The sequence below is a fragment of the Micromys minutus genome (genome assembly GCF_963924665.1).
Source record: "Micromys minutus genome assembly, chromosome: 19".
Lineage (NCBI taxonomy): Eukaryota > Metazoa > Chordata > Mammalia > Rodentia > Muridae > Micromys > Micromys minutus.
Window position 1 is genome coordinate 52,046,810 of NC_137954.1, and position 19,908 is coordinate 52,066,717.

The 19,908-nt window shown below is 40.8% G+C and overlaps 1 protein-coding gene across 1 annotated transcript in view; it reads left to right on the forward strand.

The window, feature by feature from the left end:
- MAN2A1 (mannosidase alpha class 2A member 1) overlaps positions 1-19,908 on the forward strand; it is a 159,576-nt gene that overhangs the window by 80,274 nt on the left and 59,394 nt on the right. The window contains exons 11-12 of the mRNA XM_080932675.1: positions 2,703-2,817; positions 4,499-4,569. Coding sequence (XP_080788801.1) covers positions 2,703-2,817; positions 4,499-4,569 — 186 coding nt within the window. The remainder of the gene's footprint in view (positions 1-2,702; positions 2,818-4,498; positions 4,570-19,908) is intronic.

Sequence of the window (19,908 nt, forward strand, 5' to 3'; positions counted from 1 at the left end):
GCTGTGCAGAGCTGCGTGTCAGAGGTGGCAGGAAGACATAGTAATTTTCAAATTGTACTTGACATTTGTAAATTTACTCTGCCAGTACTTCACACTTCAACAGAAAAGCCGTAAACAATTATCAAGTCATTAGCACAGACACTTTTACGAAGGAAATTTCAAAACGTGTTAGAGAATCAGAGGCAAAGCGGCTGCTGGTGCTCCCTCACACTCTGCTGTTGACTGTCGCTCGTTGGCAGGCGTGTCCCTTGAACAGTGGTGTGAGTGAGGGATTGATGGGTGCCAAGAGCAACTCCAAACAGCATTAATCCTGCTGTTTGTTCCCATATTTTAAAGTTTGTAGATCACCCGGTCTGGATGTCAACTCCACAGGGATGGGCGAAGCCAGGCCTTCCAGCTTCTTCCTCTCTCCTGTTTGAGAATTGCTGTCAACTGTAGCCTAGATGTTTGCTTGCCTGCCTGTGTGTCTGTCTGTCTCTCCCGCTTCCCCACAGAGGCAGGGTTTCTCTGTGTAGCTCTGGCTGTCCTGGAACTCTGTAACATGGAGAAAGAGAATTGCTCAATGGCATATTTAAGGGCTGCTTTTAATTGTGACATGGGAAGGAGCGATGCCTGCTGGGACCAGATGATGGGTAGTGGGGCTGGCAGAGAGGGGCGGAGTCCTTGACATGAAGATCTAAGCTTTCCACTCATCCCCGTGCTGTAGCCACAGTAGTGAAGGGTGAGCTGGAGGGACAGATGCACAGACGAACCTGTGGACTGACAGGCAGGTACAAGCTGTGTAAAGAGCAGGCTTGACCATGAGTAGAAGAGCTCTGGTTCCTCAGTGCTTGCCCTCTAAACCCTGACCTGCATCATTCTGTAGTGCTTTGCCCTCTAAACCCTGACCTGCATCGTTCCGCAGTGCTTGCCTCTAAACCCTGACCTGCATCATTCCGCAGTGCTTGCCTCTAAACCCTGACCTGCATCGTTCCGCAGTGCTTGCCTCTAAACCCTGACCTGCATCGTTCCGCAGTGCTTGCCTCTAAACCCTGACCTGCATTGTTCCGCAGTGCTTGCCCTCTAAACCCTGACCTGCATCGTTCCGCAGTGCTTGCCTCTAAACCCTGACCTGCATCACTGTGACAAGTTCACGTTAGGACGCTGGGGGCATTGTTAGTCTCACACTGAGAAGAGTGTAAACATTAACGGTTCTGTTCTGCCCCATCTTTCCTGAACTCATTTACTGTGCTTCATTTGACTCTGTTTTAAATGGAGCTGCTTTTATGTCCTGAGGAGCTGTTTGGGGAGTGGCACACTCCAGTTCATGCCTCCCCTCATTAGGACACAGTGTGCATGGACGCATCAAGCTTCAGTCAGGGTCTCTCCCTCCTGTTAATCAGGACTGTGTAATGTGCTGCGATCCGTGTGTGGCTCAAGCTGTTGTAGAACATTGACTCTTCGTCTTCAGGTTCAGTTGTCAGATAAGGATAGCTATGTGGATAATAGAAGTCCATGGGATGAAGGAAATTTTTCCTTAACTTCAGTTGTCTGGTCTTTAGTGTGGAGAACACTTATTACTATGGACAAGTGTGTCTATGCTGAGAAACATATCTGGATAATGCTCATAAGATTTTGCTATTAATGTAGATTTCGTATGTAAACCTATTTAACTAATAATATTGATTCCTGAAAACTTAAGGCTTTATATTCTACAAAAAGAAGCTGTCAGTTTTTTGTTTTGTTTTGTTTTTCCAATTTGTTGAGAGATTTTTGTTTGCTCTGAGACGAAGTCTCACTCTGTAGTTCAGGTTTGAACTCAGTACCATTTCCTGGATGGTATCAAATGTGTGGTGTTCTTACTGATTCAGCCTCCTGCATGCTGAGATCATACCCAGGTCCAGCTTCTTTTATAGATTTTTTTGTTGCTGTTGTTACATGCCAGAAAAAATGTTTGAGCATACATAGCAGGCTGCTTCCTGTACTGGAGAAAATGGTGCTGGGTATAGATGCAGAACAGGCCATTCTGATCGATATCTGGCATGGCTGACCAAGTTTACTCGCAGGTTTCTACACAAGTGTTTGTGTAAGGATGCTCGGTCTGTAAAGCCCCGTACAAGCACATGTTTGGAAAATTATAATTTACACCAAGTCTCTTCCCACTGGGTGCTGCTCCAGAGCTGGGAATTGGTGGCTTCTTAGCTTCGCTTTTGTTCCTCGGGCAGAAAATAAAATGAATAGTTATTAATGCCAGTGCTCAGGAAAAGCAACAAGGATAAAGCCTGTTCTGCCATCGCCATCTGTGAAAACTTTTCTTTGTAATTGTCGTGAACAAGGACATGGCATGAAAACAGCCAGATATCAGTGCTAATGCTTAGGGAAGTGTCTTCATACAGATCGGCTATTCTTGCTAACATAGAGTTAATAACGTATTTTCTTTTGCTGTTTATTAACCCTCAATTCTTTTCCCCTAGGGTGAAGATGGTAAATCATTGCTTTGTGCAGTCAGTGTAGACTTTCTCATTTGGCATGATGTTTGTGAGAACTGTAAGCACTTTCAGTAAGTTAGTCCAGGGGAAACAGAGAGCTAGTTCATTATAGCATCTTTATGTATTTAGCTTTGTGAACATAAGATAAAAATGTTGGTAGCTTTTCCATTGTCTTATAAATAAAAGTATGTGCAAATCTTTGAGTTAGCTAACTAATAAATTCTTTCATTACAGACTCTTTCAGTCATTAAATTCTTTGGAGAAGATAATTGGGGATTCCGTGTTTCTTCTCATTTTAAAGGACAAAAAGCTGTACCAGTCAGATTCTTCCAAAGCCTTCTTAGAGATGGTTAGTTGATCCCGTCTGCAGTTGTAAAAACCATGTGATTCTTTTCTTCCTGGATTAAAGAGACAAGAGGCTCCACTAAGAGAATATTAAAGTATAAGAATTGTTTTTCCTCCATTAATTAGGATTTTTATCACTTTATATATGTTGCTTGCATATTTAGCCATCTCTTTTCTGTAAGTGTGTTTGCATTTGATTTCTGTATGCAGTTCATTCTGCCTAAGTCTCAGTGAATTTATTCCAGAGCAGATAAAATAGATAGGCTTTGGAACATTTCCTTTAGGTACTATGATCCGTTACCCTGCATGCCTTTTATTAGAAAGGTCTTGATATTTGAATTTTGTTAAGCCCCTGATCTGCTTTGGCTAAAACTGATTTTAATGGTCCTTTTGGTGGCCGGAGAGGTCCATTGCAAAATATGGGCAGTGCTGAGACATGGGCATTGATGGAGAAGAGATTAAGGAATTAGGACAGTCGTTCTCAACCTTTCCGATGCTGCAGCATTTTATTACAGATCCTTACATTGTATTGACCCCCAGCCATAAAATTAGTTTTTACTGCTACTACAGAAATATAATTTTGCTACTATTATGAATTATAATTTAAATACCTACATTTTCCTAAGATCTTAGGCGAATTCTATAAAAGGGGTTGACCCAAAAGGGTCATGACTCACAAGTTGAGAACCACTGATTTAGGAGATTAGCCTCTGCCAGACTGTGGGGCCCTTGACAGAGTTTTTATACTTCATTTTCATTTGTCTGTAACAGAGGAGGTAGTGCCTGCCTTGGCTTGTGTTGTGAGCTGAAGAGCTAACAGAGCAGAAGATGCTTGGGAAGGGAGGGCTCGTCCTCGTCTGGGAAGAGCCCCTAGCAGGAGGCTGACTGGCACCCTCTACATGCCTCTTGACACCTTGGATATTTAAAACTGTAACTTAGTTATACTTTGTGAATGTTAGGATTTTGAGTTTTCTATGCAATTCGGAATTACACATTTGGAATTAGAGTTGCAACTTCACTATTTCCTTAGATGAATGCTTGTAATCAACTTATGATTACAAATTTTCATTTTAATGTGAAGAAACACTAGAAGTGGATGTATATTTCCTAAGGATGTGAGATAAAGGTTGTGAAGATTTCTGGAGGATATTTTCTAGCATGCAGATCTATTTGGTTAAAATGGAGGGACTCATTGTTTCAGTGGGGACTCTAACCCAGTAAAGCAGTGTGCTTGACTCTGATACTCTTTCTGCTCATCTCTCTCTCTCTCTCTCTCTCTCTCTCTCTCTCTCTCTCTCTCTCTCTCTCTGTCTGTCTTTCTTTCCCTCTCTGCTTCTCTTTTCCCTTTTCTCTCTGTGTCTGTCTCTCTCTCTCCTTCCCTTTTCTCTCCCTCCCCCCCTCTGTGTTTCTCTCTCCCTCCCTGTCTTTCTCTGTGTCTCTATCCCCCTCTCTTTCTCTGTGTGTGTCTCTCTCCCTCTCTGTCTCTCTCTTTCCCTCTTTTTCACACAGAACATTAGGATTATTTGCTTTGAATTTTAATGTGCTTCATGCACTTTGAAAGAGAATTTTTGACCTCTGTTGTATACTTTTTAAAAAAGTTTTTGCAAGGTAGCATTGGCTAGTTATGTTGACTGGTTTTGAAAAGTAAAATTTAAAAACACTATGCTTTTTTTTAAAAAAAACAGGATATGAAGCAAAGTTCACAAGATTCTCTCCCCCAAAAAACTGTAATGCAACTGAGTTCACAGGAGCCGAGGTAAGTGTGTAATATCTTTTCAGTTCCTGCCATTTTGTCTTTGTATTCCTGACCTCTTTTCAACATGTACTTTAAGGAAAATTTTATTAAATCAATTATTAATCAATTACATTTTTTTTCTGAAGAAATAGGCTTTCTTCCATGACTGTTGTATTCTGAGAGCACAGTGATTCCTGATTTATGATTGTAATGTCTTTATAAAAGGAAGTCAAGTGAAGGGAAACCTGTAGCTTACGACCCAAGCATTTCCTTGTCTTCCTGATGCTGTTGTCAGATTTTTGCAGTAGCCTTTCATGGAGATAGTTGATAGCAATCTATAACTTTTAACTGAGTATGATTTATTAAAATTATGAAAAATGAATGCAGCACCATTGAAGACAGTCCATGGTGCTAGTGAGGTGAGGCTGTGATGAAGTCCATGGTGTCCAACTGCTTTGTAAGTAGAGCCTTGCCCAGCTCACACCTAAGAACAAGAAATTGCTGTTCTTTAGTTACATGATGCTTAGAAACTTCGCTGACGTCATCAAATATGTTAGTGGATAATGGCATGGGAAGAAACATCAATTATGAAATGCTTTCTTTGTTTTATAAGAAATAATACTTGAATGCATCTGAGGCTAGATGTCTGCTTCTTAATTACCATAGAGTAGTAAGCCCTTTGGCTTCAGGAATAACAGTAACCTTTTCCCTACTTTCTGTCTTGACCCTGGAAAATCTTTCGTTTTGCTAGTCCTAAGGATCCTAAGTACTTCCACAGGTGACTGTGACAGTTCTTGTGGCCCTCTCTGGTTGCATGTTGTGGTGGGTTGAGGCAGGCTACTGTCTCAGCGGATCAGAGGAAGAAACATAATGAAGGAGACAGGCCTTCACTCATGTATTAGCATGGACGGAATTTGTGAGACTCTGGTAAAAGTTGCCCTTACCAGCTCGTACTTAAGCCGTATTTTCATCCATGGTGTCTCTTCAGAGAAGAGACTCTTCTCCTACACGTCCCTGCAGCAGCGCCTGCAATTCCATTTGCTGAGTTCTGTTTCTGTCTCAGTTCTGTATGTGAGAACCTCGTGACAACACCTACATTTGTTGTTGTTTTAAAATTTGGTTTTTACTTGGTATCTACAAAGCACCACAGTTATTAAATTACTAGTAAAACTGCCAAAGAACTAAAGGAGTGTCAGCGGCCTTCAGAGTGGGGCTGACAGTGTTCCTTCACTGGCCTTGGAAAGTAAATAGCCGCTCTGTGTCTTTAAATGGAAAGTGTGAGAATTGTGGTACTGAGAGCTTTTGTATTCTTTGTAAATCTTCTAGAAACTTCTTGGATGTACCAAATTATTAATGTAAAGAAACCAAACATTTGCAGTGGGGAAGATGACACCCAGAAGGTGAAAAACATTATTCTTAATATATAGCATTTGGAACAGGTAAACTGTTACATATAGTATTAGTATTAAGTGGGCCACTAGAAAATAAATTCTGTAAAGAGTTCTTAGAGAGTTGATAATGCAAAAGCAGTAAGAAGGATTCTTATATAAATTTAAATAATGCATGCAAATGAATTTAATCATGTTGGTGATGTTGTTAATTGCGACGATGACCTAACGTAATTTACTTCAGTGACATTGGTAACCTGCTGTGCTTAGTTAATTCCCAAGGTTTTGTGAGCTGTTTAGTGTAAGAATCCATAGATTTTGTATAGACAACAAATATATAAGAATTACAATGTAGGAACCTTGAATAATTTGCTTCAAGTAATGCTTGAATTCAGAAAGATTTGTTTTCTTTGTTTCTCCTACACTGTATTTTCTAAGAAACCAACTGCAAAGAGCCCAAATAGAAAGTTTAGTGTCTCCAGCAACACTTGTGCAGGGTGTGTGTATAATTTAGGTGACTTGAAGACCGAGTTTTATTTATTCGGGAAAAATAAGAATGAACCCCATCTTCATACAGGCAAGATGGCCATGCACCATGAGCATTTGTAAAGGCAGCTTCTTTATAGGGTGGATTTTCCAAAACATCACTAAGAATCCAGGTCATATATGCAGTGCTATAATAACTTGTTAAACCCAAGAATGGAAAAATTTTTAAGTAAATTCTTTGTTTTACTTCATTTGTGATGTTGCAACAAAAACTAGACTGGCTGAATTTTAGTGACCTTACATCTAAATGGTTCATGCTCTGGAGGTTGGAAAGTCCAAGATGGAGTTGCTGTATCCTAGGATGGCGTTCTGCTGAGTCATCCAGTCCTGCAGAGTCAGTCAACCCATGGTGGAAGGTGGATTATCAAATGGTTGTGGTGACGAATGCATCATTTTATCAGAAACTACTCTCCAATAGTGAACTCATTCCTCTGATACTAGTCACTCCATTCATGAGGGCAAAGCCCAGATTGCCCAGGTACATGTTCAGGACCTCAGCGCTCAATACTATTTACTCACTTAATGTAAGAACTATATAAGAACTTACATAATGTAAGAACTATATAAGAACTGTGAGAACATTCAAACCATGGCAAATGATTTTAGCTTGAGATAAATTTATTTAAACTACCATTACAGATTTACCTGAAAATGGTTTTAATTTTTTGTAAGGCATTTATTGGCAAGTAATCCTCTTAGTCTCTCTTCTATTTTCTCCCATTCCTCCTCTTTCCTCTTGGATTCCAATGTGTTAGATAGCCATATTCTCTTTTATTCTATGGTCTGACCCCAGAATTCATTTGACCTCACCTTTGTTCTTTTCTAGTACTCTTGAGTGCAGAGTCCACTATGCTACCCCTTCTCCCTGACATGGGCTCCTCCTATCCCTGTGGTCCTCAGCTGCCTTTTATGCTCTGCGTGAGTGACTGTAGTCTCTGTGCTCTTTAGTCTTTGGTCTCTTATAGTTGTAATTTATTACCTGCAAGTACTGGTGGCATCTGTTCAAAAACAGTGCTCTCAGAACATTCCTCATGCTCCAGGAAATTTTATTACCTATTGTAGGAAGTACGACAAATACTCATGATTTAACAATCTGTTTCCTTAAAAACAATGAGAAAACAAAAGTTATCTCAACTGTGTCATGGTGAATACAACTTATTATTCCTCTCAGGGTTCTGGAGAACTGCTGGCCAGTTTCCACTTAGGGTGGAGATGGGGACCATGCTTGGCAGGCCCCCACATCTTGGCAGACTTGCTCACATGGCTGGAAATCATAGCTGTCTGTGGCTGAGGTTTATTGGGGCAGTAATTCACCAGTGTTTACCTATGTCCCCTCCAGAGTGGCTAGTTCCCAGAGGGAGTGCCTTAAGGACTCTCAAGCCTAACCCAAACAAAGCAAGTAAGAATAAAGTTTTACAAAATACCATTGAGTTTATGTTGTGTTGTCCAACTACTCCTGGGCATGGGCCTGCCCTGCGGTGTAGTAATAGACACACTGAGACTCCACTGGAGGAGACTAATTTTCCCTTTGCAAGGAATGGTCAGTTGCAGATAGTGTCTTGGTTGGGGTGGAGGCTGTGTCGGCATCTCCACCTTCCATGCTGGAGTCTGTTTGTCTTGAACCTATTGCAGGCTGTGTGCACTCTGCCAGACGTCGTGAGTCCCTGTTTGTGTCTGTCCTGTTGTGGTTGGAAGGCCCCTTTCCTTTATGTCTTCCAGCCCCTCTGCCTCTTACAATCATGTCACCTCTTCCCACATAGATCCTGAGCCCAAGGGAAGAGGTTTGATGATGACATCCCACTCGGGACTGAGAGCTTCTAAGCCTCTCACTCTACATTTTGATCTTGGTTATGTGTGGGTGACTAGGTGGAGTTAGAGAAAACCCTTATCCCATGTTGGTGGGAATGCGGTCGTAGTTCCCATTGGCTGCCAAAGGAAGCCATCTGAGGATTTGCACCCTCAGGAATCCCAACAAAACCTCCAAACTGGAAGTGATAAGATCTACAGCAGGGAATTGTAGGATAAACATAAAAGAAAAGTATATAAAACAGAAATAAAGAACAATCAGATTAAAAATAAATAAAAAAGGAAGAGCCCTGGCATGACAACTTGAGATGTGGAACCTCCAAAGATGGTGCCACTGAGTTAAATTTCCGTTGGCCATGGCATCTGGGATTGCAGCCCTCCCTTCAGAGTAGTTTGTTTCTTTTCCATGTTCAGTAAGCTGTACAGCCATCATTTTTAGCAATGGGACCATTATCAAGTTTGTGGAGCACAACCTGCATTCTTGGCAACAGCCCGATTTGCAGATTTCCCATGGGACTGTTTGGACAACCAGTCAATTAGATGAAACCTAATGTTGTTATGGAAGCTTTATTGGATGACAACAGACGGCCCATTGTGGCTCTGTCTTCCTCATTAGTTTGCAATTTCATTTACATTCCTTCATAGATTTATTTCATGACATTTCATGTATATATTTCAGGAAGCTTGCATTGTTTTAGGTTTCCATACTATTCTTCTAACGGCTCTTAATTTTAGTTGTCTCTCCTCTATTTACCTTCTCAACCTACCCTTTCCTTGACGTCTCCTCTTGATCTTCACATCTACCCATAACCATCTGTCTTATTTCTGTTTTCTAGGGAGATCGGTTTCTCCCCTCACCCCATCCTCTATTTCCTAACTTCTGTGGTTTTATGGATTGTGGCTTGGTTATCATTGATTTAACAGCTAATATCCACATATAAACATACATACATACATATATATGTACATGTGTGTATGTATATATATATATACATATATATGTACATATATATGTATATATATGTATATATATATATATATATATATATATATATATATGCATTGTGTTTATCTTTCTGGGTTTGGGTTACCTCACTCGAGACGAATTTTTTTCTAGTTTCATCCATGTACCTGAAAATTTTATTTTATTTTTTAACAGCTGAATAATACTTCATTCTGTGAATGTTCCACATTTTCTATTTCCTTCTTGTGTTGATGGACATCTAGGTTGTTTCAGTTTCTGTCTGTTGTGAGCAGAACAGCAGCATGTGTGAGCAAGCATCTCTGTGGTAGGTGAAGCGTCCTTTTGGTACATACCCAAGAGTCGTGTAAGTTGACCTTGAGGTGGACTGATTTCTAGCTTCCGGAGAAAACTCCTTACTGATTTTCTTAGTGCTTGGACAAGTCTGCATTCCCAGCAACATCAGATGGTGTTGTCTCTGACTGCACATCCTTGCCAGCATGAGCTGTCACTCGTGGTTTTGACCTTGACCATTCTGGCAGGTGTAAGATGGAATCACAGAGTAGTTTTGATTTGCATTTTCCTGGCTGCTAAAAATTGTGACCATTTTTTTTTTTAAGTGTTTCTCAGCCTTTTGACTTTCCTTTTTGAAAATTCTCCCTTTAGGTCAGTACCAATTTTTTTAAATTGGGTTGTGTGTTTTCTTGATATGTGGTTTAATATTTATATATTTTGGAGAGTAGCTAGAATTGTAATAGAGTTGCTAAAACCTTTTCCCATTCTGAAGGTACCACTTAGAGTGACAATGTCTGTGGCCATGCAGAAGCTTCTCAAGTTTCACAAGGTTCCATTTATTAATTGTTGGTCTTAGTGCTTGTACTAATGATGTTCTTTTGAGAAGGTTGTTTGCTGTACCAATGAGTCCAGGCTTTCCCCCAATTTCTCTGCTCCTATACTCAGTGTATCTGGTTCTGCGTTGAGGGCTTTGATCTATTTGGGTTTGAGTTTTGCACAGGGTGCTATGTGTTAGTCTCTTTGGATTTATGCAGCAGCTGTCTGGCGTGGCCAGTGGCCCTTGTTGAGGATGTTGGAGAAACATGTACTGGCCCACATGGGATGATGGCGCTGGTAAACAGAGGGACTGGAGACTCATCTGTGCTCTCCTGTGCATCATCGCTCACACACCTACTTTACACTAAACAAAACACCCTCCAGGATGTCTGGACTCTATTGTGGTAATGCCTTAACGTTTCCATCCTTATCACATTGAACGCATCTCATTTATAGGGCTCAGCAGCTGATGGTGGCTTGTTTCTGCCAGTATAATGTTACAATAATTTTACTTCATTATAACCCATTGGCAGTAGAAACTATTTCTACTCTTAATACTATACGCCACGTAAAAATTAATAACACAAAGTAAGGGCTCTCATTTAGGATTGTTTCATTTTTGTAAACACACAAACACACACACACAAACGCACACACATATTTAATTAACTGACTTCTGTGCCTGTGTCTTTAATGTAGTAAATATCATTATCAAAATTTACTAGGGTTTATCTAGTTATTGATTAAGAATAACATTAAACTTCAGACACCATTATACATAAACCATGTGCTATGTTCCTTGTTCTCACACTCAGCACTGGGTTCTCAGGACTGGTCTCACACTCAGCACTGGGTCCTCAGGACTGGTCTCACACTCAGCACTGGGTCCTCAGGACTGGTCTCACACTCAGCACTGGGTCCTCAGAGCTGGTCTCACACTCAGCACTGGGTCCTCAGGACTGGTCTCACACTCAGCACTGGGTCCTCAGAGCTGGTCTCACACTCAGCACTGGGTCCTCAGGACTGGTCTCACACTCAGCACTGGGTTCTCAGGACTGGTCTCACACTCATCACTGGGTCCTCAGGACTTGTTTCACACTCAGCACTGGGTCCTCAGGACTGGTCTCACACTCAGCACTGGGTTCTCAGGACTGGTCTCACACTCATCACTGGGTCCTCAGGACTTGTTTCACACTCAGCACTGGGTTCTCAGGACTGGTCTCACACTCAGCACTGGGTCCTCAGGACTGGTCTCACACTCAGCACCGGGTCCTCAGGACTGGTCTCACACTCAGCACCGGGTCCTCAGGACTGGTCTCACACTCAGCACTGGGTCCTCAGGACTGGTCTCACACTCATCACTGGGTCCTCAGAGCTGGTCTCACACTCAGCACTGGGTCCTCAGGACTGGTCTCACACTCAGCATGTGGCTTCTCCTTGTCAGATCAAGTGAGTTAACCTAGTACAGCTTCCTCTAAGCACAGTAACATAACACTTTATGAATTTATATTAGATTTAAGTCCTGAGTTGATTACACTCTTCTGAAATGCCTTTTGTTTACATATAATTCACATGTTAAAAGCAATTGTGTGTTTGTACCTATTGTGTCTGGGTGCTTCTTGTTAATTTTGATTCTTTAAAGATAGCATTTTACCAGTTTTCTGACTACATGAAAACATGTTTTATCTTCCTGTTCCTGTTGAAATACTTTTAGAATATGCCTGAAGAGTTAAATAGAATATAGAACTTAAAAAAAAAAAAGGCTGAAGGGCCCAAGGGAGCTAGAAACATGCACCTACAACACGTTTTGCCTTAGTAGGGAGACAGATTTTGCCTCTGCCATTCCTCCTATATTCTCCTCATCCTCAATATTCCATTTATTTCTTAACAGCAAAAATCATGAATATTAATTTTCCAAATATTATTTTAACCTCTCCTGACTTGAAGTGTACCTGTTATATTCAGTGGGGAAAACTTGATATTTCCAGTTTACATGATTACTGACCTGGGACCCCAAGAACCCCTCAGTTTCCTGTCAGTGTCCATGAGAACAGTGGAGATCTCAGGAGCACTGGCAGTGATCCCATCCCTACAGTCTGTGCTGCACAGACTGGTGGAACTGGATGGAAAACCTGCCTACCCAGCAGCTGGAAGTGAATACAAGGTGTGAGTTGCTGGATCCACATGTGGGATTAAACCCCTTCCTGCTTCCAAATGTTTACCCCATTGGCTTTGAAAATTTGGTAACTTGTGCTTAGGGGAGTAGACAATGTTCTTCTGCAGGAAGTGCTGCTTTCTTGTAGATGCACCCTCCCTTCCCTACACAAAGCCTTCACTGACAGTCTCTCCTTCACAGTGCTTCGCAGTCCTGTCTGCTCCATGCTACTTGCAAGCCCCGTGTATTTCTCTCTATCGAGCTTTCAAGTTGTGTAATTATCATGAATCAGCTACTTATTTTCAAACCACATTTCATTGTTATTTTTCTTTTATGACTTGATTAATTTTTATGAAACTAATAAATTATAGAAAAGAGCTTTTTAAATATTGTCTGTTTTGGAAAGAGTCCATGAAACGGAGTCACTGAAGAACATTGGGTAAATGGCTGTATACAATATCGAAAGAATCCTAAAAAGATAGACACAATCTGTCATCACATTGCTCAGTATCTAAGTTCTATAGGATACCCACACTTAACACCACAGATGATTTATGTATAGTTGGCTATGTAGAAGGTAATGCATAAAACTTCAAGTAGTAGTGTCATTGTCAAAGCAAAGGCTTTGCTCTAACATCAGTTGTCTAGACTATGATACACATTTATGTTTTTATGCTAAAGTAAAATGCTGAGAATAATAATACATGCTTATGTAAGGATTCACTGCTTATACTTACAGGTCAAGTTTACCTCTTTGATTTGGCAGATCTGGTGCCAGCTTTGGTCATATTGATCACAATGCTTTCACTGAGTGTATTTTGCAATGAATTGGAAAACTGAATCTGTGAGAAATAAATGAGTTAGAAACACATTGAGACTGATGGTAGATCAATGATCAAGGGAAGTGTTTGCTCTATGAAATTGCTGGTTTTGGCAGCATAGGCCAGATGTGATGCTTGGTGCTGAAGAGAGAAGCTCTCCCTTTGTTCAGAGTCTCTGTGCTGAGGTGGAAGACTGAATACCAATCAGGCCTGGCCATCTTGGATGCTTGCCTTCTGGAAACTTACTGTACCTGTGAGCTTGCTGGTACTCCTTTCTGTCTTCTTTATATTCTTCATGGGGCTAACTAAATGATTTTGTCCTCCCTCCTCCTTCCTTCCCTCTCTCCCTTCCTCCCTTTCTCCTTTCCATCCTTTCTTCCATCTTTCCATTACCTGCTGTACAATTCCTTTGCTAAACTATTAGCTCCATGGGACAGAAACTAGTTTGCTCTGGCAGTAAATTCCCTGGCAGATGCCTGACACATTGTAGATTGTTCACAAATACTTGTCAGATTAACTGTCTAGAAGAAGGACTTCAACTAATATTAAAACAGAAAAGACTAAGGGAATTGAGCAGATGCAGCCTCTGAGTGTGTGGAGGGCCACTGCCTGAGGATCAGTGAAGAGAAAACTCTGCAGTCAACTCAGAAGATTACACAATGACCAGAACCTGGGAGCAAGAAAATATGAAACAGTTTACTGCTTAAAAGATTTGTTTCTGAGGACATTAAAGAGAGAAAGTAGCTACTTATACTTCTGGCAACCTGAGCATTGATTCCTAAGATATGTACATTGAAATAGAAAGCTAAAAGGAAAAGGTTGATTGGAGATAGAGCTCAGTGGCAGAGTGATTGCCTAGCATTTCAAGTCCTGGGCTCAGTTCCAAATACTATACAGAATTAACAAAAGAAAGAAAAAAGCTAGAAAATGAAAATAGAGGCAACGGGAAAAACATACATAGATAAATACACACACACACACACACACACACACACACACACACACACACACACACATATAATCTCCAGGTGGTATCGAAAGGGGGGAATGATAAAGTGAAAACTGTTGGGTAAACAGTGACAGGATGTCCAGTGGTGATTCTAATGTGCACGTGACGTGAAAGAGCGTTGAGAGACGCTCAGAGCAGGAAGAGAGGAGGCTGTTCATGGAGGGCTGGTTCCAAGCAAAAGTTGAATGGCTGTCAGAGAGGTGAGGTGACATCTGAAAAAAATTATTTTTCCTAGCAAAGCAAAATAGGAAACTATAAAAGAGGCCAGAGAAGAAATCCAGAGTCCATTAGTGAGGGAGTGGCATGGTTTAGAGAGTTCTTCCCTTCTCGGAGAAGGCGGTGATTAAAGCTATGGCATAACAGAGACTAGGAAAATCCAGTTGGCTATAAGAAGGAGACATTTTAAAGGAGAGAAAGAGAGTGAGGTGGAGAAAGGTGTGAAAAGTTGCATGTGGCAGATGGAGGAGATGCTAAGAAAACCCTCTCTCCTTGGCACTCACTGAGAGTAGCAGAGATGCCATTTTAAAAAGAGCCAGCTGAGCAAGCATTTTGGCTGCCCCAGACCTGCCAAGAGCTACATGTTTTGGGACCTGGGCAAGTGTTATGGGACCATGATATAAAATGTGACCAACAGAATTCCTTTAAAAGACAAGGATTCTTTAATAGAATCTGGCCAGACCCAGAAGCTTTTATGGAGACAGGCATAGATAGCAAGTGGAACTCCTGACGTTAAGAAGTAGCACCCAGTGGAGCTAGCATTTGAAACTGGACCATAGATGGCCAACTACAGTTGTGACAGCATTTGTGACCAAATGTCACAAGGGCTACCTAGAGGTGTGTCATGAATGTTAGAGGTAGGGAAAAAGGTATAGTCAAGTATAATCCTAGACAAAGAATTCAAAAGTATGATTACAAGTATGTTGAAAGAAATTTAAAAGGACAGAAATAAACCAAATGAATTTCAAAAGAAAACAAACTGCTGAATGAAAGAAATAAAGTTGTCAGGGCAAAATATGAAACTGATATTCAATAAACAGGTGGAAATAGTGTGAGGAAACCAACAGAAATACTGAAAATGAAAAAAAGCTCAGCATAAAGCCTTTAACAGAATAAGTAAGAAGAAAACAAAATCAGGGCTTGAAGACATGGCTGATGAATCAGAGCATTCAGGCAATGACAGATAGATGTATAAAGTATGTACAGAACATATTCTCATATGTGGGGCAGTACTGAAACACCACATCTGTGAATTATGGTCCTAGGAGGAAGGTAAAGAATGTCATGTTAAAACTATAGAAAATATGTCAAAACTCATAACAGAAACTTTCTCAAATCTAAGACAAGACATGACCATCTAGGTAGGAGGCATCTAGAGTGCCAGACAAACAGTAATGAAAAGGAATCTTTTTATTTCTTATTAGAATTAAAGCATTAAGCACACATAGCAAAGAGTATATTGAAGGTTTCAAGACATCAACTTTTTCAAGAGAAACTTTAGAAAAACAAGGAGAACTTGGAGTGATGTATTTCCAGCTCTAACAGAACAGTCACTCCCATCCCAAGCTACTATACCTAACAGAACTATCCATCATGATGGAAGGAGAAACAAATTCTTGTAAGAATAGTCTGAGGAAGTCATGAGTCCTTTTGCTATGTGTATTTAATGCTTTAATTCTAATAAGAAATGGAAAGATTCCTTTTCACTACTGTCAAATATCAAAAGACGAACAAGCCCAGCAGGACTTCAGTTACAGAGGCAGAACACTAACACCTGACAAACAGGGACCTCATGTTTCTATAGAATCTGGAGAATGAGAGAATGTCTTTGGGAGCTGTACATCTGAACAGAAAATTAACATCTACACAGAGAATTCAAATAAACAAGCTAAGCAAGCAATCAAACAAGCCCAATGAAATGAGTTCCCAAAAGGTGAGACAAGTGACCAGTAATCTTATGAAAGAAAGAAATCCAATTTCAGCATGAGAGAAAGGCTGGTTAATACATCAGGGTTTGATCTCACCCTGGTAAGAATGGCAGTGGCCTTAAGAAAATAAATAGAAAATGCTGACCAATCGGAGGACAAATGGGAATCCTTAAACACCGTTGCTGGGAATGTAAAATGTCCTAGCCATTGTAGAAAACAGTGTGGTAGTTCCTATAATAACTAAAACGCATATGACCAGTATGATCCAGCTATATACCACTTCTGAGCATTTACCTACAGGATTCAAAGCGGACGTATCACCGGCATACTTGTCCATTAGTGTTTACTCCAGCACCACACAATAACTGAATTATAGAGAAGTCAGGTGTCCATCCGCAGAGGAGTAGACAAATAAAATGTGGTTTATGTGTACAATTAATTTTATTTCAGCCATAAAAAATGAGGTTGTGTTATGTCCAAGACTAGAGATAATCATGTTAAGCAAATTAAGCCAGACTCAAAGGGACAAATGTGTGTATGTGCTTTTATTTGTGGTTCCTAGAAATAGTTTAGATATGTGAAGTATGTGACATTTGACATGAAAGTAGACAGAAACTAACTAAACAAAGGGGACAACAGGGGAGTAGAGAAAGGGAAGCATATGGAGGGATAAAGAGGAATGTGCTTGGTCTCCATTGTAGTCTGTATGAAGATGTCCTTAGTAAACACACTTCAGCATACAGTGAGTATGTGTGTGTACACATATATTCACATACAGACACATACACACACACACACACATTTGAAGGTTTTTTCCTTCACAAAAGATGTTTATACTAAAAAATAATTATCTCTTTAAATACTTTTGTAACTCAGTTCAATTAAATGTGAAGATAAAATACCGATGAAGCACAGAAGGAGCTGAAATGCTGTGTGATAAAATGTGGTACTTTAACATTGACTGCCTGCCTCCTCCCCTCTCTTCTCTGTGATGAAGATTAATCCTAGGGCCTCATGCATATTAGACAACTGTTGTCAGTAAGCTCTGTCAGCAGCCCCTCAAAGTTACAATTCTCATTTGAAGGCAATGAAAAGACACTTTCATATGTCAAAACGTTAAACATGCCTTTTTACTTTTAACAATAATTGTTTTAATATGTAACAGGAATTTATTAGAGGTTTACAGCCTGTGGTCCATCAGTCCAGCAATGGCTGTCTCTCTGAACTCTGGGATTGAAGGTGTGCAGTACCATTCTCAGGCTATGACACCTATTCTTAAATGACCCCTAGCTTATCATTAGTCTAAATTTGGGGATGGAGTGTCAGGAGCTAGTTAAGAACTAACACAGAAGTTCTATTTCCTTTTAAGTTTCTTTAATCCTAGCTTAACTTTCTCTGTCTGCCATCCTTAGGCTATATACTGATCTTACTGGAATTCACTATCATTCACCTGGAGAAAGTGCTAAGAGCAGATGTAATTGGCTCTCTTCAGAGTAGTCTGCTCATGGCAACTGTAGGACCCAGAGAACGGCCATACTTTTCTCCTTTGCACTAGACCTCCTTGGCTTAAGACACCTTACTTGGATGCCCTGCCCACAGTCAACTGAGGTCCAGTTAAGCAGCTTCTTATTTCTGCACGAGCCACAGTCAGCCTGAGAATGAAGTAGAACAGTGGTTGAACCCGGCACTTGTGTCCAGACATTCTCCAGTAGAAGAACGGCTAAGAAGACTGTTTTGTTTACAACAATTTTTGGATAGTTCATGATTGTCATGTCAGTTAGTGACTGTTTGGGAAAGAAGTCAGTTTCACTGGTGTCATGGTTGGTCCATGGTAGGTTGGCCGTGCTTCAGTGGATGGCCCCATACTCACAATTGTGTGGAAAGCATTAAGTGGTCTCAGTGAGTAATATATAAAACAGAAAAGGACGTGAAATTGGGAGTGGGGTGTATATGTGTGTGTGTGTGTGTGTGTGTGTTCTCAAGTGTGCATGAATCTGGGAAGAGTCAGAGGGAAGAGGAGGGAATGTGTAGTTGAAAAACACTGTGTATATGTGTGCACCTCTCGAAGAATAGTATATATTTTAGTATAGATTAAATTTCACAATTAAATAAAACAAAAGGTATTGGAATTAATACTGAAAACTGAAAAAGAATTAGTATGTTTTTATTTTGACACCAAATTGTGGGCAGATGTCTCTATAGGCTTTTCATAGAACTTTTAAAGCATTGAGCAAGTTTGCTTACTGTGCCATAGGTCGGCCTGCAGCTTCCGGACATCCTTCTGAAGCAGGTGCAATTCCTTCAAAATGCTCTTTACCTCAGGAAGTTGGCAGACTGCCACCGCTGGTAGTCGCGTGTCCATTGCTTTCATGATGTGACAGCTCACTGTCCACTTCTCTGCTCAGAAACACATACCTGCATGTGCTCACAAATGCACACACACAACCATTGTGTGACTGGAGTGTGGTCCAATTGCACATGTCTCTCAGCATGTTGAAACAGTACTCCTGTTCCCATTTGAGCTTCAGAGTAACCATCTGTTACAGTTTTTATGAGTGGTTCCTTTCATTTAAATGTTTATTGATTTCTACCATAAATTCTCCAAGGACCCTGACCTTTCTGTTCAGCTTGTGTGCAGATACATAGCAGATCCGAGACAAGGGTTTTGGTCCTGTCACTGGATTTGTCCTCTGTGTATTAAATGCTATTATTCCAGTGCTACTTTCTGGGCGACTGAAACTATTGTTGAGTGGGCAAGATAAAGTGATCTGTATGAGCACAGTAGAATAAACCTTAACACTTGACTAGTGGTTGTAATTGTATACTAATGCCTGAGTTCAAAACCTATATTTTTCCATTGCCCTAAATAGAAACTTTGCAGGTCTAGCCTGGCCTATCTGCTACAGCCTCTTGGTAACTGCTAATTTTCAGAGATGCTATATTGTTACTGTTGGGTTTCAGACCCAGGATGACTGGCTGAGGTGCCTCTTTAACATATCAGAGTGAAGTCGGCCTCCCGGTTCTCGAAGCATCCTTCAGTCCTTACCTGTTACAGGTATGACTGGCATACTCAGCCCTTTACCCTGAACTGGGCTTTCCCTCCCCCAGAGGCTCTTCTGTATATAATGCAAGCATTTTGAACACTGACTTCCCTACCCCTTGCTGTCTCTTTCCATTTCTCTCTTGCTGTGTGTGACACACACACACACCCATCTCCCTGTCTTCAAGGCAAGTTCCCTGACCTCTTCCTGTGGGATCAGTGAATTTGCGTAAGAGCTGACCCAGTAAACCTGCCTTTTAATTTGACTTGAATTGGCTTATTTTGTCTGCCAAGAATCCTTTCAGTTACCTCTAGGTCCTTGCTTCGCAGAAACAAAACTAGACCACCACTGAAAACCCATCCCACCTATCTTGGCCACACTGGTCACAAGCCTTTTAGGACTCAGCTTACTTGTTAACATCATGCCGAAGTTTTCTTTGACATCTATCCCTTCCCACTGGAACACCATGCTCATGATGCCCCTCTGAAGGGACTGTGTGTACACCTTGACAAGTAAGCTGTTTCTGGTTTATTCTTGTCACCTCTCACCTAGCAGTCCATGAGGAAAGCGGTGTGGCAAGGAGCATTTTATCTGTGAACTGCACTGGAGGGAATCAGTCCCCCCAACAATCAGGTGTGGAGATGGGCTGGCTAGAAGCACAGGGCTTGCTTCTCAGTGCTGTGTGGCTGCGGAGGAGCAAACATCTTGAAAGGAGTAAGTTATTCATCAGTGAGAATGGACTGAAAAAAAAATCCAGTATTTACAGAATGTTACAGAAACTTACACATTTTAAATTATCATAATAGCATTTTATAATAAAAAGAACAATAGGAAAATAGTAAATTCTGAGGTTTTAGCTTAAGATTTGATTAAGCTT